This window comes from Neomonachus schauinslandi, chromosome 15 (genome assembly GCF_002201575.2).
Source record: "Neomonachus schauinslandi chromosome 15, ASM220157v2, whole genome shotgun sequence".
NCBI classification, from domain to species: domain Eukaryota; kingdom Metazoa; phylum Chordata; class Mammalia; order Carnivora; family Phocidae; genus Neomonachus; species Neomonachus schauinslandi.
In genome coordinates this window covers 9,864,387-9,882,420 of record NC_058417.1, presented here as the reverse complement: position 1 = coordinate 9,882,420, position 18,034 = coordinate 9,864,387, and the positions used below count along the sequence as shown (strand labels likewise).

The following is an 18,034-nucleotide window of genomic DNA, read 5'->3' as shown; positions in this document are numbered from 1 at the left end:
GCACATTCAGCCCGAAAACGGAGACGGGGCATTCTCAGACTTTTATGTAACACGGATGCTTAGCAGCTCTTAAAATCTGGTTGTGCTTGAGTCATGAAAACCAGAACGAAAAGGCATTATTATGGTTGTGTGTTGCTCTCAGCCAGAGATCCTTCCCCCAGGTAGACGTAATTGCAAAGCAGGCTGGAGAATCCGACATTTCTGAAAGGCAGCGCTTTGGGGGGGGACGTTCTAGGGTCCACCTGGGTCACCCTGGACTCTGGCTAGAAAACAGAAGAGGTTTGCTAGAAAGGGCCACAGGGTGGGGACTTGGCCTGCCGGAGTGTCCGTCATCCAGGTACACCGTGTGTGACGTGTGGACACCACCTCCTCCATGTCTTTCCTATAAAACGAGCCATTTGACCTACCTCATCGCTAGAGGCCATCTAGGTTTTTAAGATCTTGGTTTGTCTTGGTCTTCCTGTTGTTAATTGGGGTCATACGTCATGACGATCATGATGAGGATTCCTCCTTGACCAGATAAATCTGGGAAATGCTGGGACATAGAAAGCTAATTGAGGGCGCCTGGGTGGCTCATTCGGTTAAGCGACTGCCTTCGGCTCAGGTCATGGTCCTGGAGTCCCAGGATCGAGTCCCGCATCGGGCTCCCTGCTCGGCAGGGAGTCTGCTTCTCCCTCTGACCCTCCTCCCTCTCATGTGCTCTCTCTCTCATTCTCTCTCTCTCAAATAAATAAATCTTTAAAAAAGAAAGAAAGCTAATTGAGTGGGTGGATTTGAGAATAAGATGTCTCGGAGCTTTTCACGTACCACCGCGTAGGCAGAAATTCCCCAGGGTTGGGAGCCCTTAAGGCTTTTTTTCATGCGATTCTGTGAGTGGATTTGGGTGACACCGGGCCATTGCTGGTACCAAAATTAAATGGACTCCCGGCAGTCTTGGGTGGTTTCTCATCCGGCCTTCCTGCAAACCCAGAGGTGGATACCCATCTTCCCATAGTCTCGTTCGTATTCTCTGCCCTTGCACAGTTTGGAGATTAATGCTGCTTTCCCCCCCCTACAGAACATTGATATCACCAATTTCAGCAGCAGCTGGAGTGATGGCTTGGCCTTTTGTGCTCTCCTTCATACCTACCTGCCTGCCCACATCCCATATCAGGAGCTGAACAGTCAGGAGAAAGTAAGTCACCTGCCCAGTCATCCCTGGTTATCCTCTAGAACATGCAAGGGGAATTCCTATAATACTGTACATCCAGATGGGGTGGTGTTTATAGACTCCTAGTGGAAATCAGGATATTGGTACCAGGCAGACATAGCTACTGAGTGTATGACAAGGCTGTAGGATCCCACCCTCGGTAAATACTTCTCAGTTGCCCTGGTGGCCTGGAAAAATGGAGTGAAGACCAGTTTACTGTGACTGTCACCCATTTTTTGAGAGAAAGCCTTGATGAAATTTTACCTTCGTGGCTTTAAGACCTTGGCCAGCATTTTCAGTCTTTTCTAAAAGAACCAGAAGCACCAAGAAAAGGATCTCGCTGCTCAGATAAGCTTGGGAAACTATACATTATGTCACATTCTTAGAGATTCACAGTGCTCATTAGCCCAGTAAAGACTTCAGGAACATGAAAGAAACATGAAAGAAACCTGTGTGACTCTGTTTAACGCTACATATATCAGATCCACAGAATTTTTTAATACAATTACCTACAAGAGTTGGCAAGTTTTCCTGTTAAGGGCCAAATAGTGGACTTTGTGGGTCCACAGGTCTCTGTCACAGCTACTCATCTACCATGATAGTGCCCAAGTGGCCCGAGACAAAACGGATGGGCATGCTATGTTCCAAAAAAACTTTATTTACACAAAGAGGCTGTGGGCCCGATTTGGTCTGAGGGCTATAGTTTGCCAAACCCTGACCTAGAACATCCTACAAAATCATATTCCACAGAGCGTACTTTGGAAAATGCTGTTCGGGGCCCTGCGCTCATTCTCTCCACAAGTATTACTTGCCAAGCATCGTGCACAGTAATAAAGACAACAGTGAACAAAGTAGACCTGTTCTTTGCCCTCTAAAGTAGAGAGACAGGTCCATAAGTGAGTAAACCTGTAACAGGTAATGTTATAAATAAATAAATTGCAGAAGAGCTATGAGAGAAACCTCATGCTATGGGAGTGAGCAGGTTTCCTAATTTAGTTCAGGAAGGCTGAGAAGGCTTCTCTGAGAGGCGATACTCTTCAGAACGAACCAGGAGCCAGTAATACAAAGAGCTAGGGGGAGCTTTCCAGAGCAAGGGAGCAGCCTGACCAAGAAAACACCTGGGTGTGGTCGGGGAACGTGGAGGAGGGCCCACTGGCCAGAGTGCAGTGAGCGGGGAAGAGTGGCCTGTGATGGTCCTGGGGGCCAGACGGGGCCAGACCCTGCAGGCCTTCCACAGAGGGCTCTGGAAAGAAATCTGCCTCTTGCTCTAAACTCAGTGGGAAGTCATTGAAGGATTCTAAATGGTGGAGACACACGATTCGTGTTTCTGAAAGGTCTTTCTCGCTGTTATGTGAGAAAAAGAACTGGAAAAGGAACAAGAATGGGTGAGGCGCTACCAGATGGGAGGCCCCTGCAGTCATCAATGTGAGGGCTTAGCGTCCCTGACTCCAGCCATTAGCTGCGGCGGGGGCGGTAGCATCGTGGATAGAAAGATGGAGATAGATTCAGAATAGGTCTTAGATGTAGAATCCGCTGGACTTAGTAACTGGTTGGTTGTGGGGGAGGACACGAGGAAGGAGAGGCATGTCTAGCCTGACGGGTCATTTTCCAAGATGGGGAAGGAATAGAAATGCTGCAAAGTTCTGTTTTGATTATAAAGCCCAGTGCATGGTCATGGCACTGATGGGGATAATAACTGAACAGAGTGATTTAATTTTCTGCAGTGTTAGTCAGGGTTCTCCAGAGAAACAGAAGTAATAGGGTGTGTGTGTGTGTGTGTGTGTGTGTGCGTGCGCAAGAAAGTTGAATGCCACGGTTTGGATCTGAAGGCAGTTTGCTGGCAGAATTCCCTCTTCTTCGAGGGAGATCAGGCTTTTTCTATTAAGGCCTAATGCTATGGTGGGTGATGTGCTTTACCCAGAGTCTGCCGATTTAAATGTTCATCTCATCTTAAAAATACCTTCACAGAAACATCTGGAATAATGTTTGGCCAAACATTTGGTACCATGACCTAGCCACGTCGATACATAGAATTAACCATCACAGAGCATATAAAAATCTCAAGATGGAAAATTTGTGCATTGGTAGTCCGTGAAGCAGGCTGGACAGGAGCATTAAACATTTGGAAAACAAAACCAGAAAAGCTGTTCTGTTCTTAATCATGTTAAGTGGGAGATGTTCCTAAAGTATGCAGCGTGCAATGTCAGGCAGGTGGTTGGATAATAAATGTGGAATTCAGAGGGGAGATCAGAGCTGGAAGGCAGATTAGGGAGTCATCAGGGAGTAGGTAAGGGCTGCCTAAGTGAATCAAAATGATGGAAAAGTTCTACATTTGCGCTATCCAACATGGTAGCCACTAGTCCATCGGGCCGTTAATGAATGTGGCTTTCAATGATTGGAAAATTAAATTATTAATCTTAATTACTTTTGATTTAAATAGCCACGTGTCAGGTGTAGCTACTGCCTCCAACAGGGCGGGTATAGATGGTATTTATTTTTTTTTTTTAAGATTTTATTTATTTATTTGAGACAGAGAGAATGAGAGACAGAGAGCATGAGAGGGAGGAGGGTCAGAGGGAGAAGCAGACTCCCTGCCGAGCAGGGAGCCCGATGCGGGACTCGATCCCGGGACTCCAGGATCATGACCTGAGCCGAAGGCAGTCGCTTAACCAACTGAGCCACCCAGGCGCCCTATAGATGGTATTTAAAGCCACGAGAGTGGAGATCACCTCGGTCCTAGGTCCTAAGGGAAGCTCTGAAGAGAAACTCGTCTGTATCCACTCTGCTCCCAGCGTTTCACTTCTGATACTTCTGTAAACAGATGGCGGGTTTTGCCCATACCGGGCAGTTCTGCAACACCAGGTGGCTATCCTCAAGTGTGACTCAGTTCTGACACTGTCCGCCTGGAACGAGCATCAGGTCCCACAGGTTAAGGGCTCGGTCCCACAAGACCGTGCCCTTCACTTCAGACCCTGGTGACCATGTAGTTGTCACCTTGCTTCTGACTGACCGACTAAACCGGAGGTTCCCATGGCCCCTTCCTTAGGTTTAATTAATTTGCTAGAGTGGCTCACAGAACTCAGGAAAACAGTACTTACTAGGTTACCAGTTTATTACAAAGGATATTGAAGGACACTAATGACCAGCCAGATGAGGAGACCCCTAGGGTGAGGTCCAAAAGGGTCCCTAGCGCAAGAGCTTCTGTCCCCTTGGACCTTGGGGTGCACCACCCTCCCAACACACATTTTCTGAACCCCATCCTTTTGAGCTTAATGGAGGCTTCCTTACATAGGCACGATTGATTAAACCATTGGCTATCGGTGATTGAACTCAGTCTCCAGTCTGTCTCCTCTCCCCGAGGTTGGGGTCAGGGGATATGGGCCTGAAAGTTCCAACCTTCTAATCACATGGCTGGTTCCCCTAGCAGCCAGCCCCCATCCTTAGGTTATCTGGGGTTTTTTGAAAAACACCTCTTTAACATAAACTCAGGTGCGGTTGAAAGAGGTTTGTTGGGGCGCCTGGGGGGCTCAGTTGGTTGAGCGTCTGCCTTCGGCTCAGGTCATGATCCCAGAGTCCTGGGATCGAGCCCCGCATCGGGCTCCCTGCTTAGTAGGGAGCCTGCTTCTCCCTCTCCTTCCCACTTGTACTCTCTCACTGTCTCTCCTTCTCTCTCTCTCAAATAAATAAATAGTCTTAAAAAAAAAAAAAAGAGATGTTGCAATCTTTAAAAAAAAAAAAGAAAGAGGTTTGTTACGAGTAACAGAAGACATCTATTCCAACTTTGTTGTTCTGAAGCCATTTCTGGAACTGAGGACAAAAACCAAAGATCGTAACAAAGGATGCCCCTATAGCTCTTATATGGGAAATGATAAGGGTTTTAGGAGCCCTGTGCCAGGAACTGTGGACAAAGACCAAATGTATATTTCTTGCTATAAATCACAATATCACAGAGGCATAGAGAGAAGGCTAAGGAACCTTGACTCCAATGCTTGTCGTCTAGGGAGAGAGTGACCCAGCAAAGGGAACCAGAGTGGAGCAGCCAGAAAGGAGGAGACAAGCTGGGGCCGTGTGGGGTACCCACAGCCTGTGCATCGAGCCCCTCGCAGACAGAGCCCACCTCCAGCAGTGACCTCCGTGTCCCTTCTCTTCGCTTTGCAGCCTCTGTCTTTTCCATGTGATATTATGAAGATAATTGAGTCAAGAGTGGGCATAAAACAATTCAGAATCATCGGAGGAGGACCTCACTAAAACTATCATAAATAGAAGTCTCCGCACTTATGCACACCCTATCTAAAACAGGAATCTTCCTGAAGGTGTGAAATGTTTGTCTGCTCTCATGCAAAACACACCTAGGCTCTTCGTCCTCAGATCACTCTGGATCTGTTGGAAAATAACGAACCTAAAAGTGTTTGCTTTCACACTTTGAATCATGAGCGCTGCTTCCTTATGAAAGTGTGGTGTCTTGCCATGGGTCTCCATGGTTCCCACACACCTCACAGCCCAGCTGCCCTGGTCACTGGCTACACATTTGGAAACATGCAACACCCAGACACCACCATTTACTCACTTCCCGTTGTCCTTGTGGTACAGGGGCCCGTGGTCTCTACACGTAGGGTTGAATGTCTTCCCTCTAATCTAGGATGCTGTTTTCAGGGAGCACCCAAGTCAGACTGTGGAAGACTGCGGGTCTGTGAGATTAACGATAGCCCGGGAAGTTCAGAAATCATGAGCTGTTCCATCTACCCAGATGGATGTAATGAAACCAAGTCGGTTGGACATCAGTGTTAAATAGGGAATTTCTGATAAAACTAACAAGGACGTCTTCGAAGACATTAAAGAGACGTGAGTTACAGTCAGTGGAAGGTTTGGGCATTTTTTTCAACAGAAAGCGTATTTATCTGTCAGCCCATGAAACTTCCACATAGGCTACTCAGATTCAGGTGATAGAACGGAGTGTTTTCGTGTCAGTGTCTGAAACAAAATTTTAACGTGAAAGGAGAAATTTTCTGGACGTGGGATGCTTTCTGCTGTCGGTTTTAGGTGAGATGCGCTGCTACTGAGGCCAACACCAAGATCTCTACCAGGGGCTAATGCTATCCTGGGGCTGGAAGGGCTCTGGGAACCTCTCGGTTCCGCCCTGGGCACACTCCCCCCTGCTCCCTGTAAGTGGCAGCTTTCTCCACCCCCCACCCCCTGGCCTCGCGGGGGCCTGACACCGTTGCAATGAAAGAATTAGGCAACAGTGCTTGGTCATAATAGTCTATGCAGGTAAAAGTGTGAGAAAATGGACACTTACACACTATTGCTGGAATTGAAAATTGGTGCAGCCTTCTATTTATTTTTTTTTAAGTACGCTCCATGCCCAGTATGGGGCTTGAACTCACGACCCTGAGATTAAGAGTCGCATGCTCCACCAACTAAGCCAGCCAGGTGCCCCAGGTGTAGCATTTTAGAAAACAAGCTGGCATTGCATATCAAATGCCATGACTTCTGGAATAATGGTAGCCGAAAAACTGGCTTACAGTCCCCCATCCCCCCTCAAAACTAATCAAAAGGGACTTTAAAATAAGCACAAGATAGGAGATGGCTGCCGCAAGTTTGGGCTCAATTAAAGGAAGCCAGGAGCCAACTTAGAGCTCCTGTCTCAGCAGAACAGAGAGCAGCGTTATGGAAACAAGCATAAGGTTTCCAGTTCATGCCCATAAATTTCCCTTAATTTGGAGGAAGAGGGCTGGTGGCTTGGGCAAGATGACCACAGATCAACAGCTTTCCCAGGCCTCGACCACACAGCCTGGGAGAAAACGTGCACAGCCTCGTCTTTCTCTTTTTCTGTGACCTAGTACCTAGAGCAGAGAGTTTGCTTCAGTCTCAGGGCGGGGCCCACCCAGCTTCAGGAAGCAAATGTGCACCCAAGGACAGAGGGTGGAGGCCATGCAGAAATGGAAAAAGGGATAACATTATTTATCAAATCCAAATGCGTAAAATCCAAATGCATAAAATCATGAAATTCTACTGGGGAACATAAAACATGAATATTACTTACAGGAATATGACTTTCTTGATTAAACTTAATATACCAATCTAATTAAATTTTGATGTTATCCTAATGACTCTCAAATGAACTGTGGAGGGGAGGAGGCAGGATTAAGTGATCCTTAAGTTCATCCAGGTGAGGAAACATCAGACGAGCCAGAAAGAGTCTCAAGAAGAAGCTGCAAATTCGGGCTAAATGTGGAACAGTGCCTTTAGAATTCTAGGGGGAAATGGTATATATAGCACTGTGATTAAACAACTCTTGATACACAACAGAATGTGTATGTCATAAATCGTGGCAAAGTAAAAAATAACTGAACTAACAAATATTTATCTTTGATAGTCAGGAATCAATCGGTAATGTCATTTTAATTATTTAACCTGTCAGTCATTTTCTTCCTTGGACTGAAACCCTGTTTGCATATTTGACTTAAAATTTTAAGTGTTTTATAATATATAAATATCTATATGGGAGTGTCATTTGGTGTTCTTTCCTGGCAAAAACTATATATTTTTATTTTTATTTTTTTCAAAAGCTCTGTGTTTTTAGTTGATAATTCCAGTCTCTGTCCTTTTAACCTAGAAAAGGAATCTCTTGTTGGCATTTGAAGCAGCCGAAAGTGTAGGCATCAAACCCAGCCTGGTAAGTATCCTATTTTATATCCTTGTGATACTTGATTCTACTTATAGGAGAAAGAACTTTATGCCATCTACTGAACAATTTCTTACAAAACATTAAAATCCACGGGGCGCCTGGGTGGCTCAGTCGTTAAGCGTCTGCCTTCGGCTCAGGTCATGATTCCAGGTCCTGGGATCGAGCCCCGCATCGGGCTCCCTGCTCCGCGGGAAGCCTGCCTCTCCCTCTCCCACTTCCCCTGCTTGCGTTCCCTCTCTCGCTGTGTCTCTCTCTGTCAAATAAATAAATAAAATCTTTAAAAAAAAAAAAAAAACATTAAAATCCATTTGCTAAAGATCTGTTACTCATGATCCCAAATATGAAAATATTATTGGGGCACCTGGGTGGCTCAGTCGGTTCAGCATCTGACTTGATCTCAGCTCAGGTCTCAATTCTCAGCGCTGTGAGTTCAAGCCCCGCATTGGGCTATGCACTGGGTGTGGAGCCTATTTCAAAAAAAAATTTTTTTTTTAATTCAGTTGTCTAACCACATATGATTTAGAGTTTTTTCAAAGATTTCGTTGTGGATAGATTTCATATCTGGAAGCACAGTGGACTGCATTATTAAAGCCCTGTTGTTCAAGTCACCTAGAAATCTGGATAAAATGTAAAAATGTAATTATAAAAATATCAACACATAGGTGTGGTCAGAAGAAAGAATGGGAAATGGCCAGATGTCAGAAATTCAAAGAGAAGTGAAAACCAGAGCCACGAGGCATAAACTAAGACTGGCAAGCCTCAGAAGTGGGCCTGGGAGTGCTGGTAGAGGGCTCATAGTAAAAGCCTCCCTAATGGGTATAGGTTTTATTTAATGCCCACACAGGAACAAGAGACAAGGTGCTGAGCTCCCGTAAACAGAACATTAGTACTGAGACCCTTGCACAAAACCCAAGGTCACAAAATGATGTTCTTCTTAGCGAAGGGGAAAATAAACAGCTCTACCCGCCAGTCAAGGGAAGTGATACAGAAGCTTGGTTTCCACCTTAGATTGTGTGTGTGTGTGGCCAAAAAAAGGAAAATCTGCAAGAAAAGAAAACTGGGCCAGATGAGGTTTGGAGTTCAAATTTATATCTGTGCTGCAAGAAGCCCCTAGTTTATACTATCTGAGGCACAAAGCTTCTGGGCTAGTGGTACAATGGCCACTGAAAATACATTCACAATCCAAAATTACAAAACACTCAAGAAAATGACCCAGTTGAGCTAATCAGCAGATAGAGCAAACAAGAGGATCAGCTACCAGAATGTGGGATAATAAAATAATAAGAGACTACAAAAGACTATGTTTAAACATATTAAAGAGGTAAAAGAGGAAATAAAAATCATAAGGACCGTGGTACTATTAAAAAAAAGATTTGGAAAAAGAATCAAATGAAACTAGTAGAAATAAAAATTAGAAATTAAAAAAGCCCCTCGGATTGAAAAACTGATTAGATATAGCAGAAGAGAGAACTACTGAGCTGGAAAATAGAACTATGGAGATTATCCAGAACATGAAACAGACATTTAAAAAGTGGAAAATATAATAGAGGGATTGTATTAGTGTGTATTCAAATTCAAGAAATAGGGGGATGCCTGGGTGGTTCAGTCTGTCGGGCGTTCAACTCTTGATTTTGGCTCAGGTCATGATCTCAGGGTCATGAGACCCCCTCTGCCCTTACCCCCCCCCCCGCACACACACACTCATGTACATGTGTGTGCTCTCTCTCAAATAAATAAATAAAATCTTTTTTAAAAAAAGACAAATTCAAGAAATGGAAAACCCAACTAATAGTTGCTTAAACCATAGAGCTGTTAATTTTATTTTTTTTAATGAGAAGTCCAGAAGTAGTTTCAGGATGGTTCACTGTTCAGCATTGTAATCAAGGACTCCAGAGTGTGTCCTATCTACGCTCCACCATCTTTAATCTGTTGGCTCTTTGTCCCCATGTCCTCTGTGGTTGAACATGGCTGCCATGCTCCAGACATCATTCCCATCTGCTGGACAGGAAGGAGGGGGAAAGGATAGAACAAGTGCCTCATATCTTCCCCCTTTGACAAGGAAATCAAAAGGCTTCCCAGAGCCCCTCAGTTCATTGGCAGTACTCTTGTTACATGGTCACCCCAGCTGTGAGGGAATTTGAGGAAGTAAACAATTTATATTCTCCATTCTCTTTAGCAGGAAGCCTACAAGGGATAGAGAGGTTGGGAATAACTATTAGATTAACCAACTGATAGTGTCTGTTGCAGAGCTTAAGCGAATGGAAGATAAAACCAGACAATTTCTTTTTTTTTTTTTTTAAAGATTTTATTTATTTATTTGAGACAGAGAGAATGAGAGAGAGAGAGCACATGCGAGGGGGGAGGGTCAGAGGGAGAAGCAGACTCCCCGCCGAGCAGGGAGCCCGACGTGGGACTCGATCCCGGGACTCCAGGATCATGACCTGAGCCGAAGGCAGTCGCTTAACCAACTGAGCCACCCAGGCGCCCAAAACCAGACAATTTCTAAGTCCCATGGCCAATGGGAATTCCAGAAGAGGAAAGAAAGAATGGGAGAGAGAATATTTGAAGAAATGGTGCCTGAAATTTTTCCAGAATGATGAAAGACCATAGATTCTTAATGAACCTCAAACAAGATGAATCATGCAAAATACCTATCCAGACACATCATAACAGAACTGCATAAAAAGTAAAGAGAAGACAGATAATCTATAAATAATTTCTACTAACTAATAATAAAAACACAACTTAGTAGAAAATTATCAAAGGCTAGAATAGGCAAACCACGAGTGGCTCATAAACATTTAAAAAGATGTTCAGTCTCATCAGTGATTGGGAAAATCCAAATGGAAGTCACAGTGAGCCACAGGTCTGTAACCCTCAGAGGATGTGGGGAATCTGAGAAATGAAAAAGCAAAAGTCCAGCTGTCATAGAAACGTCAGTACTATGAACAGTGTTACACCAATATGTTTAAAACAGAATGAGCAATTTTCTAAAGAAATATAAATATATTTCTTCAAATACTAAATGTATTTCTCCAAAACTCACTCAAAACGAAATAGAACTTTATCCATTAAAGAAATCGAATTCATTGTTCAAAAATGTAGTCATGCATGCAAAAAATCCCAGTAAGTCCAAATTCTATGAAACTTTTTAAGAAACAGATGTCCCTGTCACATAAATAAGAGGCTAGAGAATTTAGAAAGGAGGTGACACACATGTCTGGCCAAGATGGAGTAAAAAGAGCCTGATTTATCTTCCCTTCTGAAACACTGAACAGCTAACAAGTAACAACAGATAATTAAACATAAGGAATCCAAGAAAAAAAATGAGAACTTGGTAGACAATAGTATACACAGAGTATGTTTTTCTTTGTCGTGTTGCAGCTAACATTTGCTTCTTTTTTAATTTAATGTTTTTTCCCTATATTTTATCTGACATAAGGCAGGAGTTAGTGAAAGCTAGGAATGAGATCATCTTGTTGAACCAATTGTCAGAGCCAGCAGTTTCATTTTTACAGATGTCTGTGAGGAGATACTGTGAGACAAGCATAATAATTAATCTCAAAAGCATTTAGGGATGTTTGTGAGCAATTTAACTAACTTGTGCCACCAACAAAACAGAAACTTCCTACATCATGAAATTTACTTTGCCGTACCTTGATGTGGATTGAAAAATAGTTCTTAATTACACAGGATACTTCTAAAATATATACAGTCAGAACTGGCAGCAGTAATAACCCCAGGTCTTTGATCAAAGTCTATTGGAAGATTAGTGAGGGGAAAAAATTCACTTATAGGTGCAGATCCAAGTAAATACAGGTTTCTGGGTGTGGCATATTAGCAAGGATGAGATTATTTTTTAAATGAAAGCTTGACATGTTCTCCCAATTTTAGAATGCATTCCTTTTCGGCCACAGTGTGACAGAGAGGTTTAGCCCATCATATCACAAGTGTGAGCAACTCCTCACAGAAAGAATTGGTGAGAGAGGACAGGTAATATCATGGCCGTTACTGGAAGAACAGCCGGAATGTGTGTCCTCCGAGCGTTGGTGTGTTTCTGTCCTGGTGAAGGGAACACCCTCGTGCTGAATCATATAGTCTGTGAGGGTGTTGCCTGCGGAGTAAGCCACCCGAACAGTCACCACACACAGAGATCAGGACGGGGAGGTCTTTACAACTCTGGATTTTAAGAGGGCGTCAGAATGATTCCTTAGGCATAACTGAGCTTGCTCTGCTGTACAAACTTTATGAGGGCTACTTAGAGTTGATTTGAGTTTAATAGTATGAAAAATATTTTTTCGTGTTGACTATGCGCCAAGCATTTTCTTTTTTTGTTGTTTTTTAAGATTTTATTTATTTATTTAGAGAGAGCAAGCACATGCAAGCAGGGGGAGGGGAAGAGAGAGAGGGAGAAAGAGAGAGAAGCAGACTCCGTGCCGAGCGCAGAGCCCGACGCAGGACTCGATCTTGCAACCCTGAGATCATGACCTGAGCTGAAATTAGGAATCGGACACTTAACCAACTGAGCCACCAGGCGCCCCCAGGCATTTTCCATGTGTTGACTCATTGAGCCCTCTCAAGAATCCTGTGGAGACAGATGCTCCTGTAGGTGGGACACTGAGGCAGGTGCAGTTCCATAAAAGGTCACACATTAGTGAATAGCACAGGCAAGAGTCAAGCAGGCAGGCCTTCTCCAGAGCCCACATCTTACCTCCTTACCTCCTCCATGACCCTGCATCCAGGACAGCCATGCCCACCTTTTGGGCTCTTAATGCACGATTTACTCATAGTACTACATAGCTCATGCAGCATTACGTTGTAATTTATCTGATTATAGGACTTATCTCCATCCCCCCAAGACCATGAGCTCCCAAGGGCAGGAAGCCTTATCTTTTTTTTTTTTTTTCAATTATTCTTATTGTGGTAAAATAGATACAACATGATCTGAGCGTCTGTCACTCGGTCAATACCACACTGTCCTGATTCATACAACTTGATAGATCATGAAATCAAGTCTTCCAACCTTATTCTTCTTTTTAGAATTTCTTTGGTTGTCCTGGTACCTTGCTTTATAAATTATAGAATCAGTTTGTCAATATTTACTCCCCCCCCCCAAAAAAAAAAAAAAAAAAAAGCTTGCCGGGGTTTTGATTGGGATTGTGTTGTATCCATAGATCAGATTGGGAAGAATTGACATTTTTGTCAATACTCAGTCTTCCTATCCATGAACATACAATACTCTCCATTTATTTAGAGCGTCTTGATTTTTTCCATCATTGCTTTGTAGTTTTCTGCATATAGTGTTTTATAAACAAGTTTTTTGCATGTATATCCTTTTTTAAAATTTAATGCCATTTAAATGGTTTGGTTTGGTTTCCCATTTCAGTTATTCATTGATGGCATATAATAGGAAAGCTATTGACTGAGATCTTGCTACACTTGCATATTAGTTCCAATGGGTTTTTTGGTGGACTGGAGTTTTTTACATAGACAGTCATGTTGTCTGCAAATAAAGACAGGTTTAGTCCTGCCTTTCCAGCCTGTATGCCTTTTGTTTCTTTTTCTTGCCTTATTGCATTAACTAGAACTTCTGGTACAGTGTTGAGTAGGAAAGGCGAGAGAAGACATGCTTGCCTTGTTCTTTTCTCCTGATCTTAGTGGGAAAGTGTTCAGTCCCTCACCATTAAGTTTGAGGTCAGCTGTTGGTTTTTGTATGTTATCTTCTATTTTTCTAGCTTTGGGGGAGTTTTTATCATGAATAGTTGTTGAATTTTGTAAACAGGCATACCCCACTCATGTTTCACTGTATTGAGCTTCACAGATACTGCATTTTTTTTGTGTGGCAATCCTGCATCAAGCAAGTCTGTCGCCTCCATTTTGCCAACAGCACGTGTTCACTTTGTGTCTCTGTGTCACATTTTGGTAATTCTTGGGATTATTATTTATAATAAATTTATTATTATTTTATTTGTGATGGTGCTGTGTCATCAGTGATTACACCTTGCTGAAAGCTTAAATGATGGTTAGCATTTTTTTAGCAATAAAATATTTTTTTTTAAAGATTTTATTTATTTATTTGAGAGAGAGAGAATGAGAGACAGAGAGCATGAGAGGGAGGAGGGTCAGAGGGAGAAGCAGACTCCCTGCGGAGCAGGGAGCCCGATGCAGGACTCGATCCAGGGACTCCAGGATCACGACCTGAGCCGAAGGCAGTCGCTTAACCGACTGAGCCACCCAGGCGCCCTAAAATATTTTTTAATTAAGGAATGTACAGTTGACCTTGTTGCACAGAGGCTGGGGGCACCAACCCCCCCAGGCTGTCGAGAATCTCTGTATAACTTTTGACTCCCCAGAAACTTTGCTAATATCCTACTGTTGAGCAGAAGCTTTACTGACAATGTAAACAATCGATTAACAAATATTTTTTTATGTTTTGTATATTACATACTGTATTCGTAAAGTAAGGTAGAGGAAAAATATGTTTTTCTTATTTTTTTAAGATTTTTTTTTTTTATTATTCATGAGAGAGAGAGGCAGAGACAGAGGGAGAAGCAGGCTCCCCGCTGAGCGGGGAGCCCGATGCGGAGCTCGATCCCAGGACCCCGGGATCATGACCTGAGCCGAAGGCAGATGCTTAACCGACTCAGCCACCCAGGCGCCCAAGGAAAAATATATTATTAAGAAAATCATAAGGAAGAGAAAATATACATATAGTACCATACTCTATTTATCCAAAAAAACCCACACATAAGTGAGTCCGCACGGTTCAAGCTTGTGTTGTGCGAGAGTCAAATGTACCTTGTTGGGCTTTTTTAGACGTATGCCGTTACACACATGTTAGACTGCCGTATAGTGAAAACGTAACTTTCATGCACTGGAAACTCAAAAAATTCATTTGACTCGTTTATGCTGTGTTTGCTTTACTGTGGCTGTTTGGAACCGAACCCACAAATATCTTCCAGGTATGTGTGTAAATGCTTTTTCTGCATGTGTTGATACGATCATATGATTTTTCTTATTAAGTCTGTTCATATGAGTAACACTGATGGATGTTGAGCCTGTGTGGCATTCCTGACGTGGACCCCGCTTGATCCTGATTCAGTTTGCTAATGTTTGTTAAAGATTTTTGTGTCTGTGTCCATGTGGGAAGTGGGTAGCTTTCTCGCCATGTTTCTGTCTGCTTTGGTATTAGGGCGATGCTGGCTTCACAGAATGAGTGAGGAGGTGTGCCTCCTCTTCTGTTTTCTGGAAGAGAGTGTGTAGAATTGGTATTATTTCTTCCTTGAGTATTTGGCAGAATTTTCCAGTGAAACCATCTGGGCCTGGTTCTTTCTATCTTGAAAGGTTTTCAGCTACTAATACACATAAATGTCATGCGGCCTCAGATTTGGAGACAGGCAGCATACGCTCCCTCCTCCTGAAACACGCTATAGTATTTCTTCAAGTGTGTTCGGGTGTGATGTTGACAATGGACCAAAATGGTTTTAATGTTACTGTTGTCAGATTCAGGCATGATGAGATAGTCTGAGTAGAGCTGTGAATGTTGATCGGACTCCCGCGTCCTCTCCGAGACAGAAGACACATCCTTGCTAGTGCTAGGCTGGTCATTTTTTCAGCACAATCAAGAAGCAAAACTCATAAAAGATATTTAGGTGTCGTGGAAACAAAATAAATGGCCGGTTACAGGTCACATTTCTGTCACCACCCAAGAACAGATATGCTAAGTAAGTTCAACCTTGCTTTTCCACCACATCCCTGCTCCTGGCTTTACATCAGAGTCCTTTCCTACTGTTCTCTCGTGAACACAAAAGAATCCAAATTCATCCCCAAGTGAATTATTTAATATGTTCTGCGGCAGACATTTTGGGAACAGTTGACTGGCTGCTTGATAGAGAGCAGCCAGCCCTCCTGCCTGTCATGCTCTGGTTTCCACTGTCTCCTTGCTGATCACCTACGAAACTAGGGGAGAAAGAGCAACAACAACAACAAACGTTAAATGGTCTAACACTTAATCCTGATAAGACAGTGGTTGCATGTTCAGTTGGTTCAGGGCTTTTGTGGTCATCCCACTCGTGAGAATTCATCTCAAGCCATGAATTCAACAACACGCCACAAAGATGCTTACCACAAAGTCTGTAACGTGAAGAAGTGAACACAGGCTACACGTCGCATTAGATGGCATGTCGATTGTGCGGCAGCCGTTCCTTGGACCGTGAGCCTTAACTGCCGTGACAGCCAGCGACACAGTACATTCACTTGTCAAGTTGTGTATGGAGAACGTTAAGTGAAAAAGCACAGTGGGGGAACACCTGGGTGGCTCAGTCGGTTAGGCGTCTGCCTTCAGCTCAGGTCGTGGTCCCAGGGCCCTGGGATCGAGTCCCGCATCGGGCTCCCTGCTCAGCGGGGAGTCTGCTTCTCCCTCTGCCTGGCACTCCCCCTGCTTGTGCGCTCTCTCTCTGACAAATAAATAAATTAATTTAAAAAAAAAAAGAAAAAGAAAAGAAAAGCCATAGGGGCGCCTGGGCGGCTCAGCCGCTTGAGCGTCCGACTCTCGATTTCAGCTCAGGTCATGATCTCAGACTCCTGGGATCAAGCCTGCTTGAGATTCTCTCTCTCCCTCTCTTTCTGCCCCTCCCACCACCCCCCTAAAAAAATAATAAAATAAAAGCACAGAGCACACGCTAGTACGTCCACGTGATGGAAGTGTGGGAGAACAAAGGTGCACATTCCAGTATAACTTAGAAAAATGGAAATCATCCTATGATAATGGAGTTATGGATGACTTTCTCTTTACAAAATTTTTTTAATGCTGTCATGTTATTAAGATGAAAGGGGCAGGAAGTCATGCCTAATGTTTTTTAAAGGGGACAGTATCTCGGGATGCCCTGGTGGCTCAGTCGGTTAAGCATCTCCCTTCAGCTTGGGTTGTGATCCTGGGGTCCTGGGACCCAGTCCCACGTCAGGCTCCCTGCTCAGTGGGGAGTCTGCTTCTCCCTCTCCCTCTGCCCCTCCCCGCCGCATGCTCTCTCTCACTATCCTCTCTAAAATAAATAAAATCTTTAAAAAATAATTTTTTTAAGGGATGGCATCTCTTGATTAAATAGGAATAAAACACTTTTCTTTTAACTTAAATCACATTTAACAGCACTTCAGTGTTGCCTACACCTTCTGTCCAAGCAGGTGGAGGAGGGTTTCTAGGCAACACCAGCCCCAACCTGCAGCCAAGCCCCTTTGTGGGAAGGTCGGGGGCGGTCTGTGGTGTCCCCAGCGTGACCTCTTCTTTTCTCCTGCAGGAGCTCAGTGAGATGCTGTACACAGACCGGCCCGACTGGCAGAGCGTGATGCAGTACGTGGCCCAGATCTACAAGTACTTTGAGACGTAAAGCCCAAGGGCCCGAGAGACGCCGCCCACCCCGGCCTGCAGCTGGTCCTCGAAGCACCTGGTCACTTTCCACAGGCCCTGCTCCATCCACCACCGCCCACAGCATTCCATGCAGGGGGACCAACACGCAAACAAGAAACGGAGCAGAGTTCCGCTGCGCATCCGCTTTAAATCCAGATGCATTTGGAGTGTCAGCTGGGGAAGCTTTGCTCCCTGCATGGGCCTCTGTCCTTCAGCCCAGGCTCCCTTCACGAGAACCCAGTAGGACATCTCGGGTCACGCAGTGCAACTTCACCCGTGAGCTGCCGGGATCCACCACCAACAGCACTTCCAAAGCAGTCATCTTTTCACTAAAAACCCGGGCTCCTGCCTTTAGAAAAACTCTGCCCTTGCCACCGCCCACCCCCTCCAAAAAAGAAACACACAGCAAAATGCAAAAAGACAAACATTTCGGTCTCGCACCGCCTGGAAACCCACGAGCCCTTCTTTTTGCGGAAATGTGCTTGCGTGCTAGACAATAGTTGTGACACCTAGAACTTGATCACGCTTTTTAGATCTCGCTGTCACTGATTGGAATCTCTGGATGGAGGAGAAGAGGTGTGAGAATACAAAGCAGCCCCTGGGTCGCTGGCTGCGGTGTCCCCCCATGGGGTGGTCCGAAGACAGAAGTGTGCATCTGTGTGCTTGCACGCGCTTACGCTCAAAACCTCCGTGCTGAAAGGGAGACGTCAGCCACTGTCGCCCCCTCCCTTTGTGTGTCGTCGTCCCCTCTTCC

The 18,034-nt window shown here is 44.3% G+C and overlaps 1 protein-coding gene across 2 annotated transcripts in view; it reads left to right on the top strand.

The window, feature by feature from the left end:
• Window positions 1-17,260, top strand: part of SPECC1 (sperm antigen with calponin homology and coiled-coil domains 1) — a 189,112-nt gene extending 171,852 nt beyond the window's left edge. For both annotated transcript variants that reach the window (XM_021694717.2, XM_021694719.1), the window contains exons 12-14: window positions 1,058-1,174; window positions 7,806-7,865; window positions 17,171-17,260. In XM_021694717.2, coding sequence (XP_021550392.1) covers window positions 1,058-1,174; window positions 7,806-7,865; window positions 17,171-17,260 — 267 coding nt within the window. The remainder of the gene's footprint in view (window positions 1-1,057; window positions 1,175-7,805; window positions 7,866-17,170) is intronic.
• The last annotated feature ends 774 nt before the right edge of the window (window positions 17,261-18,034 follow it).